Below are 19,978 nucleotides of genomic sequence, written 5' to 3'. Positions count from 1 at the left end.
GGGGAGGGGGCGGAGCAGGGGACTGCAAGCTCAGGCCCCGCTCTACCCCTTCCTGGAGGTGTGATCTTGAACCAGTGACTTAGTTTTTTCGTCTGTCAAGTATTAGACCACCCTTGCATGGTAATTTTGGAAAATAAAAGGTTTAAGGTTAGTGAATTTCTAGAACAATGCTTGGCACACATTGGGGCTTATTAAATATTTCTTTTCTTTTTTTAAAGATTTTATTTATTTATTTGACAGAAAGAGAGAGAGACCACGAGAGAGGGGACAGAAGCAGGGGGAGTGGGAGAGGGAGAAGCCGGCTTCCCGCGGAGCAGGGAGCCCGACGCGGGGCTCGATCCCAGGACCCTGAGATCGTGACCTGAGCCGAAGGCAGACGCTTAACAACTGAGCCACCCAGGTGCCCTTATTAAATATTTCTTGATGAATTAACAAAATGTTGGATAACTCTTTGCAACGTTGAGGTGCGTGCGCAGGTCTGGATCCCATGCTGGCCAGCTGGTTCTCAGTACTCACTGTGCTTGGCATAGAGTAGGTGCCTAATATGTATTTGCTGAAAAAAATTCTTCTAAGTCCAACCTAAGGTAGTCATTTTAAGGCACGATAAAAAATGATATAATACATTCTAAAGCAGACAGAATTTATTCAGGTGACGATAATACTTCTGCTCTTCAGACCCCATATCAGGCAGCCTTATCTGTGAACCAGGAAGTAAGCAAAAAAAAGAAAAAGAAAAAGGCCTCTGGACACACGGAACAGGCAATATAAAGTTCATGCACCAATACCTATGACTTTTCTCCTGAAAGTACCCTCTGATCCTCATTTTTAACCTAGTTACTCTTGGTTTACAAACAAATCCAACAGGCATCACATGGTGGTTTTAAAGCCCACGCCAGACTGGAAGGAGCGAGCTGGAGATGGAGAAGTCCCCGAAGATGGAGAAGCGAGTGCTCAGGCGGGCGTGATTCCAATGGGAAATTGGGCTTCACATCCATAAAATAGGAATGACAACACAACTCAGTACAACCCCATGATAATATGAATTCTAGTAAACCAGGATGGGCAATGGGCTCCTGGTGCCCTAGAAGTTATGGCCAGCTAGCTGAGCAGGCTACTCTAACTTTGCAGAACACCATCTTGCCTTTTGTGTGGTTGGACTCTTCGGGCTCCACTTTGTGCTCTGCGTCAAGCTCCGTCGTTAGGGCAGGTTTCAGGGAGGCAGCAATGTTGCTTACCGAGGACTTCATGTAAGTCAGGAGTTTCTACGCACTTCCTCTCTTGATCCCCACAACCAGCCCGTGAGATTGGTGTTATTATCCCCTTATGAGACAGCAGGGTTTCTCAGCCTTGGCACTGTTGACTTTGGGGAACAGATAATTCTCTCTTGTGCATTGTAGGATGTGAACAGTATCGCTGGCCCCTAACCACTACAAGCCAGGAACACCCCTACCCCCCAGTTGTGATGACCAAAAACGTCTTTAGACAAAGCCCAATGCTCCTGCGGCTGAATCACCCCCAATTGAGAACCTTGGTTAGAGGCCTAGAAACTGAGGCTCAGAGACAGTGAGGGTTGTCCAAGGTCAAACAACTCGGGAGTGCTGAGCCTAAGCTCTGAGCTCCCAAGAGGATGCCCCACAGAGACTGTTGTGTGGCTCAAATGGGATTATATTCTGGAATAAAGTTCACAACTTGCCATTCTGAAGCCTCTAGTAACCAAGCTGGGCCCTTTGGGATGACCTTTGTTCTTGGGGACAAATTCCCCCTAACTTCACCCTTGACCTTCTTGACCCTTTCCCCTTCTGCCCTTTCGTGAGGGTTTCTTCCCAGTTTCCTCTCCACAAGGTGGTGGTAGCAAGGAAGGGCAGTATCTGAGACCTTGTACTCCATTTTTGATAGGCTCCTGGTTTCTTCAAAGAGTGATTTCCTAGGAAGAAATAACACTGCCCCTCCTTTCCCCCAGTCTGGGTTGCTAGGGTTATTACCTGAGCTGGTTGCCTTGTCGAGGGCACAAGTCAAGGATGGCAGTTAGGTTGGATGGAACCCAACAACCCCAATGAATTTGGTGGGGCATTGTGTTGAGAAGGATTCTGAGCTCGTATCTGAGCTTAGTGGGGAAGAGGATTGTGCTGGATAATGGGCACAAGGGGTAAGGGTGTACGGAGCCGTTTCTGTCCCTGCCTTAGGGTTAGAGGGAGCTGATTCTCCCAGGCATGTCCTGGGTCAGGAAGACAGGCTCTAGAAGGCAGGCCTTCAACAAAGGGATGGAGCATCTGTATCCCTCTGGGCTTCGTTCCCTGTGATCAGGATGTGCAAGACTCTGGGCATTCTAGGTGGAGGGTTCTCTTGAGGGTGGGGGAGAGGGCACCTCTTGCACACAGAGGTAGACAGGGAGCTGGGCATTTGTTGAGCTCGCTGGGTCCAGCACTGCGGGTGAGTGGCGTGTGACACAGAGAACTTAGCTGTGTGACACCATTTGTGCTTCTTTCCCTTATATCCTCCCTGGCCTCAGTAGCGTCTGGTTTCAAGAGTCTCAGCTGGGTGCCTGGGTGGCTCAGTCGGTTAAGCGACTGCCTTCGGCTCAGGTCATGATCCTGGAGTCCCGGGATCGAGTCCCGCATCGGGCTCCCTGCTCGGCGGGGAGTCTGCTTCTCCCTCTGACCCTCCCCCCTCTCATGTGCTCTCTCTCATTCTCTCTCTCTCAAATAAATAAATAAAATCTTTAAAAAAAAAAATCAAGAGTCTCAGCTGCGCTGTGGGGCATGAAGGTTAAAACTCCAAGGCCACACTTGAAGCTGACTACCGAAGGGCGCGCTGTGCTCCTCTCCCCAGGACAGTAGGGATCAGTGGGAGGCCCCCCAAGAGAAGGGGAATCTCGAAGGACAAGGTTTGGAGCCCCCCCACTCTGCTGCCCACCTTGGAGGCTGTGGCTCTGGATGACAGATTCCCTATAAAACACTGCCCTCCCCGGGCGCCTGGGTGGCTCAGTCGGTTAAGCGGCTGCCTTCAAGCTCAGGTCATGATCCCAGGGTCCCGGGATCGAGCCCCGCATCGGGCTCTCTGTTCAGAGGGGAGCCTGCTTGTCCCTCTCTCTCTGCCCCTGCTTGTGTTCCTGCTCTCGCTGTCTCTCTCTCTGTCGAATAAATAAATAAAATCTTAAAAAAGAAAAAAAAAAACCACTGCCCTCCCCAAGGCTAGGGGCCAGTTCAGGTCTTGAGTTGGAGGGATCTGGGAAGAATCTGAAACCATTTCACCAGTATCCGAAAGGATGGCTGCATACACATGTCACAGCCCGACTGCCCGTGGGTACACGGGTCACAGGCCCTGGCTTTTCATGGCAGCAGCTTTCAGATAGTCAGATCTTTTAAAAAGCTTATTTATTTATTTATTTGAGAGAGAGAGCAAGCGAGAGAGAATGAGCAGGAGGGAGCAGCAGAGGGAGAGGGAGAAGCAGACTCCCCCCACTGACCAGGGAGCCCGATGAGGGGCTCGATCTCAGGACCTCAAGATCATGACGTGAGCTGAAGGCAGACAGCATCTTACCCGACTAAGCCCCCTAGGCGCCCCTATAGTCAGATCTTTTATTCCATACTGTGAAATGATAAATTTTCAAAACAGTGGAAAGCATGAACTCTCCTGGATGTGAATTAATTCATTCAATAAATATTTATTGAGCACATCTGTGTGACCGGTCCAGTATCAGAATAGACAAAAATCCCAGCCCTCATGTAGATGACACTCTGGTGAGAGAGACAATGAGGAGCAAGAAAGTAAAGTGGAGGACGTGTTCGGCAGTGATAAGTGTTAAGGAGAAAAAATAAAGTGGAGAATAGGTGAAGGGGGAAGTAAAATTTTAAATCAGATGGCCAGTGGAGATGAGAAGGTGAATGTTGAGTCCAATGCTGAAGGAAACGAGGCTGCCAGCCACAGGTGATCAGGGAAGAGCATTCCAGGCTGAGGAAACAGCAAGTGCAAAGGCCCTGAGGTGGGGGCGTGTCTGCCTATTATGAGGAACCTCTAGGAGCAGAAGCAATGTGAGTGAGGGGAGAGTGGGAGGAGAGGGGTACTGAGAAGTGACAGGCCCAGGCCATGTAGGATGTACAAGGTGTGGTAACGAATGTGAATTTTCCTCTCAGTACAGAGGCCATGCCACACAATGTTAATGGTGGTTTTCTCTGGGGAGTAGAATTTTAAATAATTTATCTTTACTTTTTTGTTGTATGTTTGTGTGTTTGCTTGTTAATACAATGAAGGCATATTGCTTTTAGAATAAGAAAAAGACCACATATCTTTTTAGCTTTAAAAACGTATGTTTGGGGGTGCCTGGGTGGCTCAGTTATTAGACGTCTGCCTTCGGCTCAGGTCATGATCCCGGGGTGTCCTGGGATCAAGCCCCGCATCGGGCTCCCTGCTCCGCGGGAAGCCTGCTTCTCCCTCTCCCACTCCCCCTGCTTGTGTTCCCTCTCTCCTGTGTCTCTCTGTCAAATAAATAAATAAAATCTTAAAAAACAAAACAAACAAAAATTATGTGTTTTTGCTGAGTTTTGCATTCTCCCCGCCCCCTGTATTTTAAGGCAATTCTTAAGCACATCACAAAATTGGATTGGATTTGTCTTTTGGAAGATTTTTTTCCTAGAAGTAAAAAACACCTGAAATCTTTTATGGGATGAAGTGAGTAAAAGAAATCATCATATTGAAAACACAAAGTAGAGTACATTTATAAAGTGGGAAGTAATGTTTTCTTCCACTCCAGTGATTGCGGACATTGCCCAGTGGAAGGAACACTGAGCAGGGTGTGGGGTGCTGTCAACAGCGGGGGGCAGTGTGAAGGGCATAGCTGGAAGCTGACTGTCCCCTGCCCAATCTGTCCCTGTGCTAGGTCCCGTAACCACCTGGGCTCAGTTTTCTCCTCTATAAAAAGGGAATAATAATTATGCCCATGTTAGCGCAGGAAACGAGCCATTCAAGGCATGTTGAACAAGAGAGATTTAACATGGGGAATTACAAGATTACAGAATCACTGGAAGGGAATCAGCTCTAGGCAGGGCCTCTGGGAACCATGAGAAGTGATGCACTGAGAAGCTACTACAACTTTGAGGTCAGGCTCAAGACATACCCCTAACTGCTAATCACGGCTCATCAGGAAGGCAGATCCAGAAGCCGCCAGTGCAACTACCTCTTGGCACCTGTGTTTAAAGGGCACTCCAAATCTGCTGCAGAAAAATGTCCTATGTCCCCACCTTTGCTGGCCAGCAGAATGACTAAAAAGGAAAAGGGGGTTCTGCCTGTCCTCCACCTACAAACGTCTCACTAGGATATAACTCCTAACCAGAACCCTAGGTGCAAGGGAGTCTGGGAAATGTAGTTTTTCACTTTCTAACCTTCTCACCAAGATAATCTGGGTCTTTTGGGAGCAGATGCAGGGACAGAATTAAGCATGCAAGGATCTTACTAGGGGAGCTGCCTGAATAAGAGAAAATAGGTAGGGAGCCAGACAAAACTGGGAGATTGCAAAGCAGGTCTGATTCCAAGTGAGGGGGAGATGGAGAAAAGGTTGGGTGGGAGCATCTAAGGAAGTTTTGGCAAAGCCAAAGTCGATAAAGGACTCCCTGTCTTCAAGGGCCGAGTCTGTGTTGGCATCTCAGTCTTTCACTGGGCCATTCCATGGGGATGGATTTCAAAGCTCGGCAATAACCTTGAGGGCGGCTGGGTGGCTCAGTCATTAAGCGTCTGCCTTCGGCTCAGGTCATGATCCTGGGGTCCTGGGATCGAGCCCCGCATCGGGCTCCCTGCTCCGCAGGAAGCCTGCTTCTCCCTCTCCCACTCCCCCTGCTTGTGTTCCCTCTCTCGCTGTGTCTCTCTCTCTCTCTGTCAAATAAATAAAATCTTTAAAAAAAACAAAACCAAAAAACCTTGGGCAATAACCTTGGGCAATAACAGCCTCCCCCCGTTGTTGTAGCAAATTTTCGAGGCATGTTCTCGCACCTGCTTCAGGAGGGTGGGATGGAGGTGGAGTGACTCAATCCACAGAACCCACCCTGATAACAATAGCTGCTTCCGCGGATCATTTGAGGGTTAGAGGTGATGGTATAAGCAGAGCACTTAAACTAGAACACAACCTGCTATAGAGTAAGCGCTCAGCGAGTGTTAGAGCGGTTGGGAGATCCACAAACAAGGGGGCCCCTTCTGGCCCTCAAGGGCCCCTCTGCCCTGGAAACGAATAATTATAGGAGGATGTGCTGCAGGCCTAGAGGATGTACACTGGCCGTGTGTCCTCATCCACAGCGAAGCCTATCATGACACAGGAGATCCAGTCCCCACCCTGGCGGTGCTGATCCGGCTGGTGGAAGGTGGGGCCTGGACATACCTAAGATTTAACAGCAGGCCTGCGCTTCTAAGACCAGAGTTGCAGGTGTGCGGGGAAGGAGCGCTTAGGCTGGGTAGAGGGAGGGGAAGAAAGACTTTGAAGAAGACACGGAGCCTGAACAAGGTCTTGAAGAACGAATAGGAGTTCAAAGTGAAGGAGCGGAGGATGTTCCAGGTGGGGGGAACAGTGCATACAAAGGCCAAGGGGCTCCCACAAGCAGCTTGGTGTGGTCAGGTCAAGGATTTTTTTTTTTCTTTTCTTTTATTGAACATGTACTAGTGGCCACAGGCTCAGTGCTAGGGGGTTAGCATGCTTTCCATCACTGAGTCCTCACAGCAACCTGTGAGGTCAGGATTATTACTACTCCTGTTTTGTAGGTGGGGCAACTGAGGCTCAGAGAGGCTGAGTGACTTCCCCCAAGTCACACAGCTATTTTAAGAGGAAGTCAAGGTTGGAATTCATCTGTGTCCAGAGCCCTTGCTGTTGATGTTCCTGGGAGAAGAGGCTGAGGAGCAGGGAGGGATCTATAAGGGACATATGTGCACGTAGAGTGGCATATCTGGGAACACAGACTTTGGCGTCGTCAGAAGTGGGCTCAAATCTGCTGCTGGCTGTGTGGCTTTGGGCAAGTTAGTTAGCTGCTCCGTGCCGTGTTTACTTCATCTGTAGAATGAGGTAGTAATGCCCACCTTCTGGTAGGTCATGAGATTAAGTGAGTTAGGATGCGGAAAGCACCTAGCTCCGAGCCTGGTACGTATACAGTAAGCGCAGTAAGTCACTGGGAGCTGTCATTAGCTCAAGCAGACTTGTGGACAACGGGGAGCTGAGGGCTTTAAGCTGGAAGGTTGCAAAGACCTCTAGGAGGTGTGCGAGGGAGCAGCGCCCCGAATGAAAGGAATATGCTGCTCAAATGGCGTGCTTTCAGGCACTGGCCAGCAGTGGCCAGGACGCTCTGGGGCAGGTGTGAATCCTGGAGGCAGCTGGCTCTGTGGTCATTCCAGAAGTCTCGCTACGTGGCCAGTCACCCACTGCCTGGTCCACAGATGGCAACTTAAGTTACTTTGGAAAATCTCGGGAGGGGCCTCCTGAACTGAGGGGAGGGAGAAAGCCATCTCACAGGGTCCGCTGATACAAAATTGGGGCCACAACTTTATAGACAGTTCCCTAAATGTTAGGACAAACACCGAAATGTGATGTGTACTTATTCCTTGGGTGGTGCAATAATTCGGGGTTCTTACTCACCCCTTGTGTTTTTGCATGCTTTCCACCTTATGTGCTGATTTCTATTTTTTGAAAAAACAAAATAAATGTTATTTCAAAGGGAAAATATAGCCCCCTCCCCCTGGGGAGGCTGACTCACATCTCTGGCAGCACCCCGCGAGAGGGCCGAGCATCCTGCCCTCACTCTGTGGGCCTTCAAAACCATGTGGGACAGGCAGCCCTCTGTCCTTATCAGCAAGCCCACAATGGCTTGTGTGTCGCTCGGACTTCTTAAGGCTTGGGACCACTTGACGTTCGTAAGTATTATTGAGAGTTTTTGCAGGTTATATCTGTTGCTAATTTTCACGAGAGAAATGAAACCTGAGAAATTGTAGTAATAATTCATTCAATAATTCATTCAAAGCAGTCGTCCTCAGCCGGGGGCAATTTTGCCTTCCAGGGGACACTCGGCAATGTCTAGACATTTTTGTTCATCACGACGGGGGGTTAGTGAGCGCTCCTGGCGACAAGCGAGCGGAGGCCAGTGATGGTGCCAATATCCTTCATGCACAGGACGGCCCCACAACAGAACTACTCGGCCCGAAATGGCCATAGTGCAGAGGGTGAGAAACCCTGATTTAAAGTAAGGGTAATAAACTCATTAGATGCGGGCATTAAAACATATTGTTATAAGAAATAGTATTTTGCAGGGGCACCTGGGTGGCTCAGTCGATGAAGCGTCCGACTCTTGGTTTCGGCTCAGGTCATGATCTCAGGGTCGTGAGACTGAGCCCGGAGTCACGTTCTGCGCTCTGTGGAGAGTCTGCTGGAGATTCTCTCTCTGCCCCTCCCCCACTCATCTCTCTCTCTCTCTCTCTCTCTCTCTCTCTCTCTCTCTCTCAAATAATAAATAAAATAGAAGTTTTTAAAAAAAAGATGTATGCCTGGGTGGCTCAGATGGTTAAACATCTGCTTGCGGCTCAGGCCATGATCCTGGAGTCCTGGGATCGAGCCTCACATTGGGCTCCTTGCTCAGCGGGGAGCCTGCTTCTCCCTCTCCCTCTGCCTCTCTCCCTGCTTGTGCTCTCATTCTCTCTCTCAAATGAATAAATAAAATCCTTAAAAAAAATAAAAAATTTTTTAAATATTAAAAAATTTTAAAAAAGAAATAATATTTTCCAAGTAAGAAAAAAGCCAGAAGAGTGGCATTGTTTTCCGATTTTTGCAGACCTCTTCAATGTCTGTTTTCTTATGGCCACTACTGCATTCAATCTGTTGCAATACCACATGTCATGTACCTTCTGGAAAACTCCAGAGAATGAGTTTTGTCAGGGAATAAGAATGAAAGAGACAAAGAACGTCTCAATACTATTAGGAAAATTGTTTTGACCTGTGGACCCCCTAAAGTGTCTCTGGAACCCCAAGGAATCCACCTTTGGAGAATGGCTGCTGTAGGAAGACCCTCCCAGACTATTTCCAGAAACAACTGTTGTGTTTTGGGTATGAACACATCTGGCCCCTGCTGTCCCCCGTGGGAGGGCAGTTGGGGGCTGGGGAGGGAGGGACTGGTGAAAAGCCAAATGTGCGTGGTGCCCCGAGCCCAGCCCCCCTTCTCCTCACTCTCTGGCGTTACTTCTGTTAGCCCCTAGACAATTTCTAAGGACAGATCTCACATTTCACCTCCGCGAGAAAACAGGCCAGACAAGTGGGAATAAAAGGAAAGAGGAGAAAGGGGTGGGGGAGGTGGGCTTCCTTGGCTGTCCTGAGAGGGAGGAAGGGGTGCCCCCAGCTGCTTTGGGGTCCCGCGGCCCTGGGTGTGTGCAGACGGCCCACGCCTTGGCCTTGCCCGTGAGCCCGGCCCTGGCAGCAGCAAGCAAGGTGGCCTGCCTGGTCTCTGAGTCACCCACCTGAGTTTCACAGGGTGAGATAGGCTAATGTTTGGCAAGGAGAGAGGGAGCCCCAGGCTTTGAGCCCCAGGAGGGGTGAGCCAGGGTGTCGCCTCTTCTCTCAGAAGGAGCCCTGGATCCAGGTCAGGAAGCCAACCACTCAGGAGGCCTGGCTCCCTGGGTCCCCCTCTGGGTGAGCCCTTCATTGTCCCCACGCCCCTGAGTGGGTGGAGAGTTCTTTTTTTTTTTTTTAAAGATTTTATTTATTTATTTGAGACAGAGAGAATGAGAGAGAGAGAGCACACAAGAGGGGGGAGGGTCAGAGGCAGAAGCAGGCTCCCTGCCGAGCAGGGAGCCCGATGCGGGACTTGATCCAGGGACTCCAGGATCATGACCTGAGCCGAAGGCAGTCGCTTAACCAACTGAGTGGGTGGAGAGTTCTATCTGCCACATTATGGCGGCTGAGGAACCAGGAGCACCAGGGCATTTATGGAGCACCTGCTGTGTGTAGCAGGCTCTGAGCCAATTCCTTGTGGTGACTTTTGCATTTAATTCTGGCCACAACCTGCACTGTGGGGATTGTTATTACCCCCCTTTTATCCAAGAGGACAACAGAGCCCAAGGAGAAAATTATTTATCCATGGTCCAGGGAGACTAGAACTGGAATCGGGTCTTGGTGTGTCAGGATCCACAGCCCAGACTCATAACCTTTCTCCTATAAATTGTTGTGCTAAGAGTCAGGCGTTTACTAAAGTACCAGATTACGAAGGCCCGCTCTGAGCCCTGTGCTACATGCCCAAGATACAGACAATAAAACCCACTCCCTGCCTTCCTCCCCGCTCTCTCTGGGGTGGGAAGGTGTGGGGCCGGGGAGGGGAGGGCTGGCCAAGGAAACAGGCAATTATACTGGATTGTGCCAAGTGCTGTGATGAGGTAAGCAGGGTGCAAGGGAGCCCCGGAGGCCCCTGACTCAGACTGGGGAGAGGGTGGACAAGGACGGCTTCCTGGAGGAGATGATGCATTAGCTAGAGACAAGTTGGGGGTCGCCAAACAAAGAGGAGGAAGAGCATCCCAGCTGGAGGAATGGCAATTTAGGGGCACACACCCAGTGACCCTATTCCCCCTTTTGACTCGTTACTGGGACTCTACTTCTAGCTAGGAGTTCTGGGGCTCTGGGATTTCTACCACAAGCCCCCTACCCTGTTTACATTCTATTTCTAGGAGAGAATCAGCCTGGGCACTTATCCAGGGAATAACAGTCCCTGCATGGAAGCCAGGGACAGTAGTGGTGGATGGGGACTCAGGGTGGTTCCAGGCCCGGTGGTGAGGGGGTGGGGGTGAGGTTTGGGAGTGGGGGTGCAGGAGGTCAAGCTGCTCCTGGAAATAGATATTTGTATGCTGAGTATGGTTTTCATGCTGGGCACGAACCTGGACGCTGGACGTAAAGTACTTCCCTGGAATTTCATAGTTATGAACCTCGGGATGAACCCAAGACCTTACACAATTCCACACCCACATACAAGACCAATCCTGACAAAGGGGTCTCGTGTTTTCCTTTACCAGCCAAAGCCTACAAACCATGTGGCTGTGGCCTGCAGAGGTTTCAATTTGCTTGCTTGGCCCACTGTGAAATGATATGTGTTTGGATGACTTTTTCGGGGGTGGGGGGTGGAATGTATACTCTTTCTAATTAATATATCTTCCTATCACACAACCTCCTTATTGGTACCATCATGACGCCACTTTGCAGAGGAGGTAAAGAGGGCCCGGAGGAGTGAAGGCACCAGCTTGGGGGAAATAGTGGGGCCGGAATTGGAGCTCAGACAGCCTGGCGCCCAAACTCCCGGATCCTCACCCAGCTTCTCTGATGCCAGAAAAATCCATGAATCTGGGAAGGCCCCCTCCTCCCTTCAGCCTGTCTGAGCCTGGCCTAGCCTAACTCTTGATGGCTGGCTCTTTCAACCCTTTCTCTCCCCCGGGGGGGAGCGCAGGGAGGGAGAGAGAGTAAAGTGTCCAGAGCGTGTGTTTAAAGTTTTCCCAAGTGACTCAGGGGCTGGGCCCCAAAAGAAAGTTAGCCCAGCATGCCTGGGCAAGCCCCCTGTCCTGGTTCCCCTCTTTACCCAAACAAGGCGATGAGTGTGGGGCCACTTGGGGCCAAGAGGGGCTGTAAGGAGGCAAGGGGGGGGTTGGTGCCAGTTGAGGGGGTAGAATTAAAACTGATCACCAGGAGGGAAGAGGTTTCTTGCTTCAAAATAACTTCAAAATAGGAACTCCTGATAAATCTAAAGAAGAAAGTGTAAAACCCACAACCCCATCACTCAGGCATAAACACTGTTCATATTTTGGGTGTGGTTCCCTCCAGTGCTTGGTGTATGCACCTAGCTATATACATATTTATATTTATAATAATAAATGTATTCATAATAACATTTTATTATTGCCAAAATAGTGTGTCTTCACTGTAGAACATTTAGAGAGTAGAAATGAAGACAAGGTAAAAAATGATGATCTCAGCTAGGATGACTTTCTAGGTTTTCCTGTTTTCTTGTGAATTATCTTATAATGAATATATTAATACAAATCACATGCCACTTCTGCCTGCTAGTCTTCAGCACGGAGGTGGGCTCGCTGAAATCGTTTCTCCAAACAAACAGAACTTAAAGATAAAGTCATGGATTTTAGCCTCTTTGACATGGCAGACCCTCTTGAGAATCTGGTCAGAGCTACAGACACACAAAAATGCACACGGAAACATTTTCCCAAGATGTCAGGGGGTCCACAGACTCCCTGCAATCCCCCTTTACATAGGAGCCAAGGGCCCCAGGCTCAAACTCCTCCCGGTTCCTGAATTATCAAGTGAAAACGGGCTTCTGATCCTAGAGCCCAAAGGAAAGTCACACCCAGCACCTCCTCCCTCCCCCCACTCCCGCCCACACTCCCCTTTTTCACCTGAATATTTTTATCTGGGACGGTTCCGTGTAGTTGACAGTTTAGGAGGGGGTTTCTGTTAGTTTAGTATTTCATTCCTTGGGAAAAAACCTTCATTGTCCTCATTTTGTTTTGCTTCTAAATACTTAAGTTTTTTTATTTTGATGTGATTTCCAACATACAGAAAAGTAGTATGGCTAATACAAGGAACTACTACACACTCTGTTTTGTTTTGTTACAAAAATAACACATGCCAATGGTAACAGGTCAAATGACACCGAAGTGTGTGGAAAAAAAAGTTAATAGGCTTCCATTTCCCCTCCCAACACACATGCGTATGTATGTATTTACATGAATATGTTCCTTTTGCTTTAAAAAAAATTCCCTTATTTTATATATACAGAATAGTTTCTATGCCTGAGATTTATGTTTTTTGTTAACTGAAACTATATACAGGGACTCCTAGCGGGCTGTCGGTAGAGCGTGCCACTATTGATCTTGGGGTTGTGGTTTTGAGCCCCATGTTGCATATAGACATTACTTAAAAGAAAAAATAAAGACACTAAATACAGCTATCCAGGGCTGGCCGGCTGACTTCCAACCATCAATAGGGAAAATGTTCAGAAAAACATGAGGGAAAAGGAAAATATAAGCAGAAAATCAAGGGAATGGTTGAGCAGCTTTCAAGGAGCATGTGTGAGGATCTCGTGGTGGTCCGGAACACAGCCCTCTACAGTTTGCTTCTTTCATTTAATATTCTGTCTGACATCCTCTAGGTCAACTTCATTCCTGTTAGTACTCCATACTTTTTCATTGTATTGTTGGGCGGTACTTTCTTCAACCCGTCCCCTATACGTACACATCCAGGTTGTTTCTGCTTTGCAAAAGCAGATAATCATCCTGAGTTAATAGTCATCTTGTGACATCTTTAACTGGGCTGTACCTAGACCATATAAAACTTTTGTGCGAATCAGCGAAAGGTGCCTCCCCAGGCAGACATGGGCCTGTAACAAGGCACTCCCCTGGCTTGGCAAGTAGAGTGTACGCTGGATTCCAGCCCCACATGCCCCTCAGCCTGGTGTCCTTGTGCAGTGAACAACCTGCACATCTATACATGGCAATCTCATCTTGCATACTCATTTTTCCTCATGTATGAGGGATCTCTGAAAGTAAGACTGCCCGGACAAAGGGTATGTGTGCATTTTTAACTGTAAAAGATTCTGCTAGATTCATGTGTGTGTGAGTGTGTGTGTGTGCACGTGCATGTGTGCTTACCAAATTGGTATCATATTATATTTGCTATAACATATTCATATGAACTGTAACACCTTTCAGTCCTAACATATTTTGACTGCCTTTTCTGTCACTACCAATTCTATGTTTGCACCTTGATTTTTTAAATACCTTTTGAGGTATAACTAACATACAATAAACTATACTTTTTTTGGCGGGGGAGGCAACAGAAAAGGCTTTATTAGAAAATTCTCACCCTGGGGCGCCTGGGTAGCTCACTGGTTTCGGTATCTGACTCTTGGTTTTAGCTCAGGTCGTGATCGTGGTCGTGGGGTCCAGCCCCATCTTGGGCTCTGCACTCAGTGGGGAGTCTACTTGGAGATTTGGGGATTCTTTCTCCTCTCCCTCTGCCCCTTCTCCCACTCAGGCACACATTGTCTCTCCCTCTCTCTCTCCCTCTAAAATAAATAAACAAATCTTTAAAAAAAGAAAAGAAAAAAAGAAAATTCTCACCCTGGACTGGTGAAGCATAAATTATACCTATTTAAAATGTACAATTTCTGGGGTGCCTGGGTGGCTTAGTCGCTAAGCATCTGCCTTCGGCTCAGGTCCTGGGGTCCTGGGATCGAGCCCTGCCTCAGGCTCCCTGCTCCGCGGGAAGCCTGCTTCCCCCTCTCCCACTCCCCCTGCTTGTGTTCCCTCTTTCACTGTGTCTCTCTCTGTCAAATAAATAAAATCTTAAAAAAATAAAATAAAATGTACAATTTCTTACAAATATCGCCTCATTACATTGTATAACTGAAACTAATACAACATTATATGTCAATTATATCTCAATAAAAAATAGATAAGCCTATAAATAGGCCAATAAAAAATGTAAAGCTTCAGAAGTTCTGACATATGGATACACTGTTAAAACCATAACCAAAATCAAGACAATGAACATATCCATCACGTCCAATAGCCCCTTTGAAATCCCTCCCTCCCGCCCCCACCCGCACACTCTCCAACCCCCAGGCAACCACTGCTTTGCGTTCTTCACTATAGATTAGTTTATCCTTCCTACAATTGTAAAAAAATGGAATTACACAGTATGTATTCTCTTTTGTCTAACTTCTTTCACTCAGCAAAATTATTTTGCGATTCATCCATGTTGTTGCATGTATCCATAGCTCATTCATTTGTATGGCTATAGGATGTACCACATTGAATTGTTTATCCATTCACCTGTTAATGGACATTTGGGTTGTTTCAAGTATGGGCCTCTGACAAATAATACTGGTGTGACAATTCACGCACAAATCTTAGTATGGATATAGGTTTTCATTTTTCTTGGGGAAAAACCTCATAGTAGAATGGCTAGATCATATGGCTGGTGTGTTTTCAGCTTCTTAAGGAAATGCCCAACTGTTTTCCAGAGTGGTTGTACTATTTTACATTCCTACCAGCAAGAATTCCAGTTATTCCACATGCTCATCAACACGATATAGCTGGTCTTTTTAATTTTTACAATTTTATGCGGGACAATTTTCTCATGCTCACTTTCCATCTGTGCACCTTATTTGGTGAAGTATCTGTTCAAATCTTTTGTCCGTTTGTAGATTCGGTTGGCCATTTTCTTATTATTGAGTTTTGAGTATTGATAAATTCTGGACAAAAAGTTCCTTATCAGATGCCTGATTTGCAAACATTTTATTGCTTGCATTTTATTTCTTTATATTTTTATAACTTTTTGTTTTTATTTACTTTGATTATATTTCTTTTATTTTTTTAACAATTTAATTTTTTGTTGTTGTTTGCAAACATTTTATTTAATTTTGTGGCTTGTCTTTTCATTCTCTTAATGGTGCTTTTTGAAAAGCAAAAGTCTTTAATATTAATGAAATCTAATTGATCAATTTTTCCTTTATGGTTTGGGGTTTTTGCACCTAAGAAATCTTTCACTGATCCAAGATCATACAGGATTTTTCCTAATGTTTTCTTTAAGGGCGCCTGGGTGGCTCAGTTGGTTAAGCGACTGCCTTCGGCTCAGGTCATGATCCCGGAGTCCCGGATCGAGTCCCGGATCGAGTCCCGGATCGAGTCCCGGATCGAGTCCCGCATCAGCTCCCTGCTCAGCAGGGAGTCTGCTTCTCCCTCTGACCCTCCTCCCTCTCATGCTCTCTGTCTCTCATTCTCTCTCTCTCAAATAAATAAATAAAATCTTTAAAAAAAAAAGAAGTCTTATAGTTTTGGGGCACCGGGGTGGGTTGGTTAAGCATCTGACTCTTGATTTCGGCTCAGGTTATGATCTCAGGGTCATGTGATCGAGCCCTGCATGGGGCTCTGTGCTCAGCATTGAGTCTGCTTGGGATTCTCTCTCTCTCTCCCTCTGCCCCTCCGCCACCTCAAATAAATAAATAAATCTTTTTTTAAAGATTTTATTTATTTATTTGACAGAGACAGAGAGAGCACAAGCAGAGGGAGCAGCAGAGGGAAAGGGAGAAGCAGGCTCCCCGCTGAGTATGATCCCAGGGTCCTGAGCCCAAGGCAGACGCTTAACCAACTGGGTCACCCAGGCACCCTAAATAAATAAATCTTAAAAAAAAAAAAAGAATTCTTACAGTTTTAAGTTTTACATTTAGGTCTCTGATCCAGTATGAGTTAATTTTTATTTTGATATGTGATTTTCTTTTTAATTATCTAAAACCTTATCACATAATTTACAAATTTGTGCTGATATATCTCCCCCAACTCTTCTAACCAGTTGGCAGAAGCACCATTACCAATCATACGTATATGGTAATTTTACAGTTGTGTCTTTGAATAGCTGTTTAGAAGACAATCCTGAATTAGGACCTAGTCTGACTTAGTAAAAAATTCACAAGCCAAGTTTGCTGCCATATCTTGTCACACTGAATTTTAAAAGCATCTGAACTCACGGATGATCTACAAAATGTGAGAAGTGCTAAATAGTCTTATTTAATACGATACATAAACCACACTAAAATGCCATTCATGAGGCAAAAGACAACATTTTTGATGCAGGGAATGTTAATTAAATTGGCATAGTTACGACCACAAAAAGAAAGTGGACATAGCCGACTACTCTTCAGCCCTTGTCGTTAACAGGCCAATGAACACAACCTGAAACACAGAGAGTGGAGTCTTGCTGTTCTCTACAACAGTGATATATGAAATATATTTTATATATATATAAACATATTAATATAACTCGTTATATAAATCTAATATAAAACCAATCTCCTACAGGTTTAGAGCTGGCATTTACCATCTCTGGGAAAAGCTGAACGTTACTAATCAATTCCAATCATATCTTTAGAAGGGGAAAACAGTGATAGTACTTGCTGAACCAGAATTCCTAGCAAAGTTCAGAAAGTTGATCACATGCATTTAACCTAGTCTGACTTAGTAAAAAATTCACAAGTTTGCCAATTCACAAGCCAATCTTATTTATTTATTTATTTATTTATTTATTTATTTATTTATTTTAAAAGATTTTATTTATTTATTTGAGAGAGAGAGAGAGCACAGAGGGAGAGAGAGAGGGAGAAGCAGGCTCCCTGCTGAGCAGGGAGCCCCATGCGGGACTCGATCCCAGGACCCTGGGATCACGACCTGAGCCAAAGGCAGACAACGCTTAACCGACTGAGCCACCCAGGCGCCCCAAGCCAATCTTATTTAAATCAGGACTGTCCAAAAGAAATATTTTATCAGCCAGCTATGATCTGAATTCTGGTGTATGAGATCAATTTAAATATGGTACACATTTAAAAAGTCGTGAGACATTTTTGTTTTGTAATAAGTAAGGCTGTGGCCAACTGTTACTCCTTAGTAGCTTTTTTTTTTTTAAAGATTTTATTTATTTATTTGACAGAGAGAGAACACAAGCAGGGGGAGTGGCAGGCAGAGGGAGAGGGAGAAGCAGGCTCCCCAAAGAGCAGGGAACCAGATGTGGGGCTCGATTCCAGAACACTGGGATCATGACCTGAGCTTAAAGCAGACGCCCAACCAACTGAGCCACCCAGGAGCCCCTCCGTAGTAGCTTTTTTGAGGTAAGCTATCAAGTCTGCACTGTCCCCTGTCTTCTTAATGCCAGCCAAGATCATTTTTATTCCAGGGATGTACTTCTTGGGATTCTCCAAATACTCCATCAGTGTCTCCTCTCCCCAGGTGATGCCTTTGTTCTTGTTAGCATCCATGTAAGAAAATTCAGGTGCCTGACCTGTCTTTCGCCCAAATAGACCATGGCAATTTGGCCCAGTCTTGTGCTCACCTCCCTTTGTCAGGGTCTGGCACTGGGCACACTTCTGAACAAAAACCTTCTTGCCCTTCTCAACATCACTCATTTTTAAATTGCTCTTTCATCAGGTGCGAAACGAAGATGCCCACTCGCAAGCCAGATGTCTGCTCTCTCCAGTAGGAGTTAATTTTTATACATGTGGTATGAGGTATGGATGGAAGGTTTTTGGTTTTCTTTGTTTTTTGCTTATGGATATCCACTTGCACGTAGATTTTAATGGCAAAAAATAACCATTTCCCAGCAAATTTCCTCCCCCCTTCCTGAAGACAAGTTGTACCGAAAAAGGAAGACCTAGAGTGCTGTGTCCACTGTGGGCAGTTGGAATGTTTTTTGAATGAATCAATGAGTCTGTCCCACCTCAAGGAATCCCAGAATGTCAGAGCTGGGAAAGATCTTGGATTATCTAGTCCAGACGAGTCCCCTTATCCCCATTTTATAGGGAGGGACACTCTAGCTTCGGGACAAGGAGTATCTGCCCACAGCAAATAGGTGACAGAACTGAAGCTTAAACTCAGGGCCCCTAACTCTTTGTCTGGAGCACTTTCCATAACACCATGCTAGCTCTTGTCCCCAAGACTGTTTGCCAGCAAAAGGCCTAGATCTGCAATGCTATCTTGTGCAAGTCCTGACTAGGTGAACGCATCATCTGTAGGAAAGGCCACCATGCTGTGTGTGGGCATTTGCTTGTGCATCTCATTTAATGCTCACAACAGCCCATGAGAAGTTCATTATGGTCGCCGCTCTACAGATCAGGAAACTGAGGCCCAGAGAGCTTAAGCGATACAAGCTCATTGAGGAAGGGGGAGCGGTGGGCTCTGATTCCTGACTGTCAAACTCTAAAGCTTCCTTTTCCCTCACATATTCCTCCTCTGGCCCCGCTCTTATCCAAGGGATCCTGCAGAGGTAGGATGGCAGGTTGGTTCAGAACCTAAACTGGAGCTGAACAGCCTGGCATGAACCTCACCTTGGACAAGTCAGCTGTCCTTTATGAACTTCAGTTTCCTTCTCTCTAAAGTGGGAATCATGCTATTAACAATGCCTGGCATACAGAGCTGTGAGATTAAGAGAGCTAACATGCAGACCAACCCTCAAGGAGTCTCGGTGGTCGTCCCCCTGGGGACCGGGAAGGCTGGGATAGTCCAGTGGCAGTTCCCAAAGACCTGTGAATAGAAGGGCAGAGGAGCCCCTGCACTGGGCCGAGGTGAGGCTGAGCAGAAGTGAGAAGGGGCCAAAGAGGAAGAGCAACCAAGACAAGAGGCCAGGAGGCTGCCCGCCTGCCCCAGGTTTCACAAAGAAGGATAAAACCTTAGCCTGACCCCTTGGACCCTCCAAAGGATCTCCAAAAGGTGAGGAAAAATTACACGCTCAGATACACTCTCACTCACAAATGGCTTCTCACAGAATTCTTGAGATTCACAGAACACTTACAATGTGAAGACCAGAGGGTGTGGTGTGGGGATCCCCTGTTGCCTGTTTTCTGACAATGATGGAGAAGGCATTTGAAGGGGTTGGTTCAGGCCATCATGAAACTACAGCTTCAGGCTTAGGAGGGATCTCAGAGGCTGCTGTCCACTCTTTCTCACTCCCTTCCCTCTTCCCCATTCCCGGGAGGCAAGACAATACTATAGGTAAACACAGGCTTCAGCGCCCACAGCCGTGGATTGGGATCTGGCCTCTTCTGGCAGCTTTGCAGATAAATCATGTGCTCTCTCACTCACCTCTGGGCCTTTGCACATGCTGATCTGTCTGCCTAAGCCCTCTCTCTCAACCTTTCATCAGACCAGTGCCTCCTCCTTTCTTGGGACTTAGCTTAGACATCACTTCCTCTGGGGAGCCTTTTTTGACCACTGCCTACCCCATTTTGCCCTGAGTTAAAGACTTTCAAAACATTTTCAGTTTTGTGCAGCACATACATGTCGTGCTGTGTTCAAAGGATCTGTTTTTTTTGTCTGTCTCCCCCACTACCTGGGAGCTTCTCAAGTGCAGAGATGATGACTTCTTTGTTATGTAGTTTTAGACAATTGATTTAACTTCTCCAAACTTCAGTTTCTCTACTGGGTTGCT

General features: G+C 46.8%; 1 protein-coding gene across 1 annotated transcript in view; it reads right to left on the bottom strand.

Moving 5' to 3' along the window:
• The window catches only part of LOC123860422 (cytochrome c-like), a 45,851-nt gene extending 27,891 nt beyond the window's left edge, over positions 1-17,960 (bottom strand). Inside the window, exon 1 of the mRNA XM_045899139.1 lies at positions 17,636-17,960. Coding sequence (XP_045755095.1) covers positions 17,636-17,960 — 325 coding nt within the window. The remainder of the gene's footprint in view (positions 1-17,635) is intronic.
• Positions 17,961-19,978: the final 2,018 nt, after the last annotated feature.

The sequence above is a fragment of the Mirounga angustirostris genome, unplaced genomic scaffold (assembly GCF_029215605.1).
Source record: "Mirounga angustirostris isolate CCGP_5_RB_7025 unplaced genomic scaffold, mMirAng1.0.hap1 SCAF_4, whole genome shotgun sequence".
Taxonomy (NCBI): domain Eukaryota; kingdom Metazoa; phylum Chordata; class Mammalia; order Carnivora; family Phocidae; genus Mirounga; species Mirounga angustirostris.
Note: the sequence above shows the minus strand (reverse complement) of the source record. Positions and strands in the feature narration are given on the sequence as shown.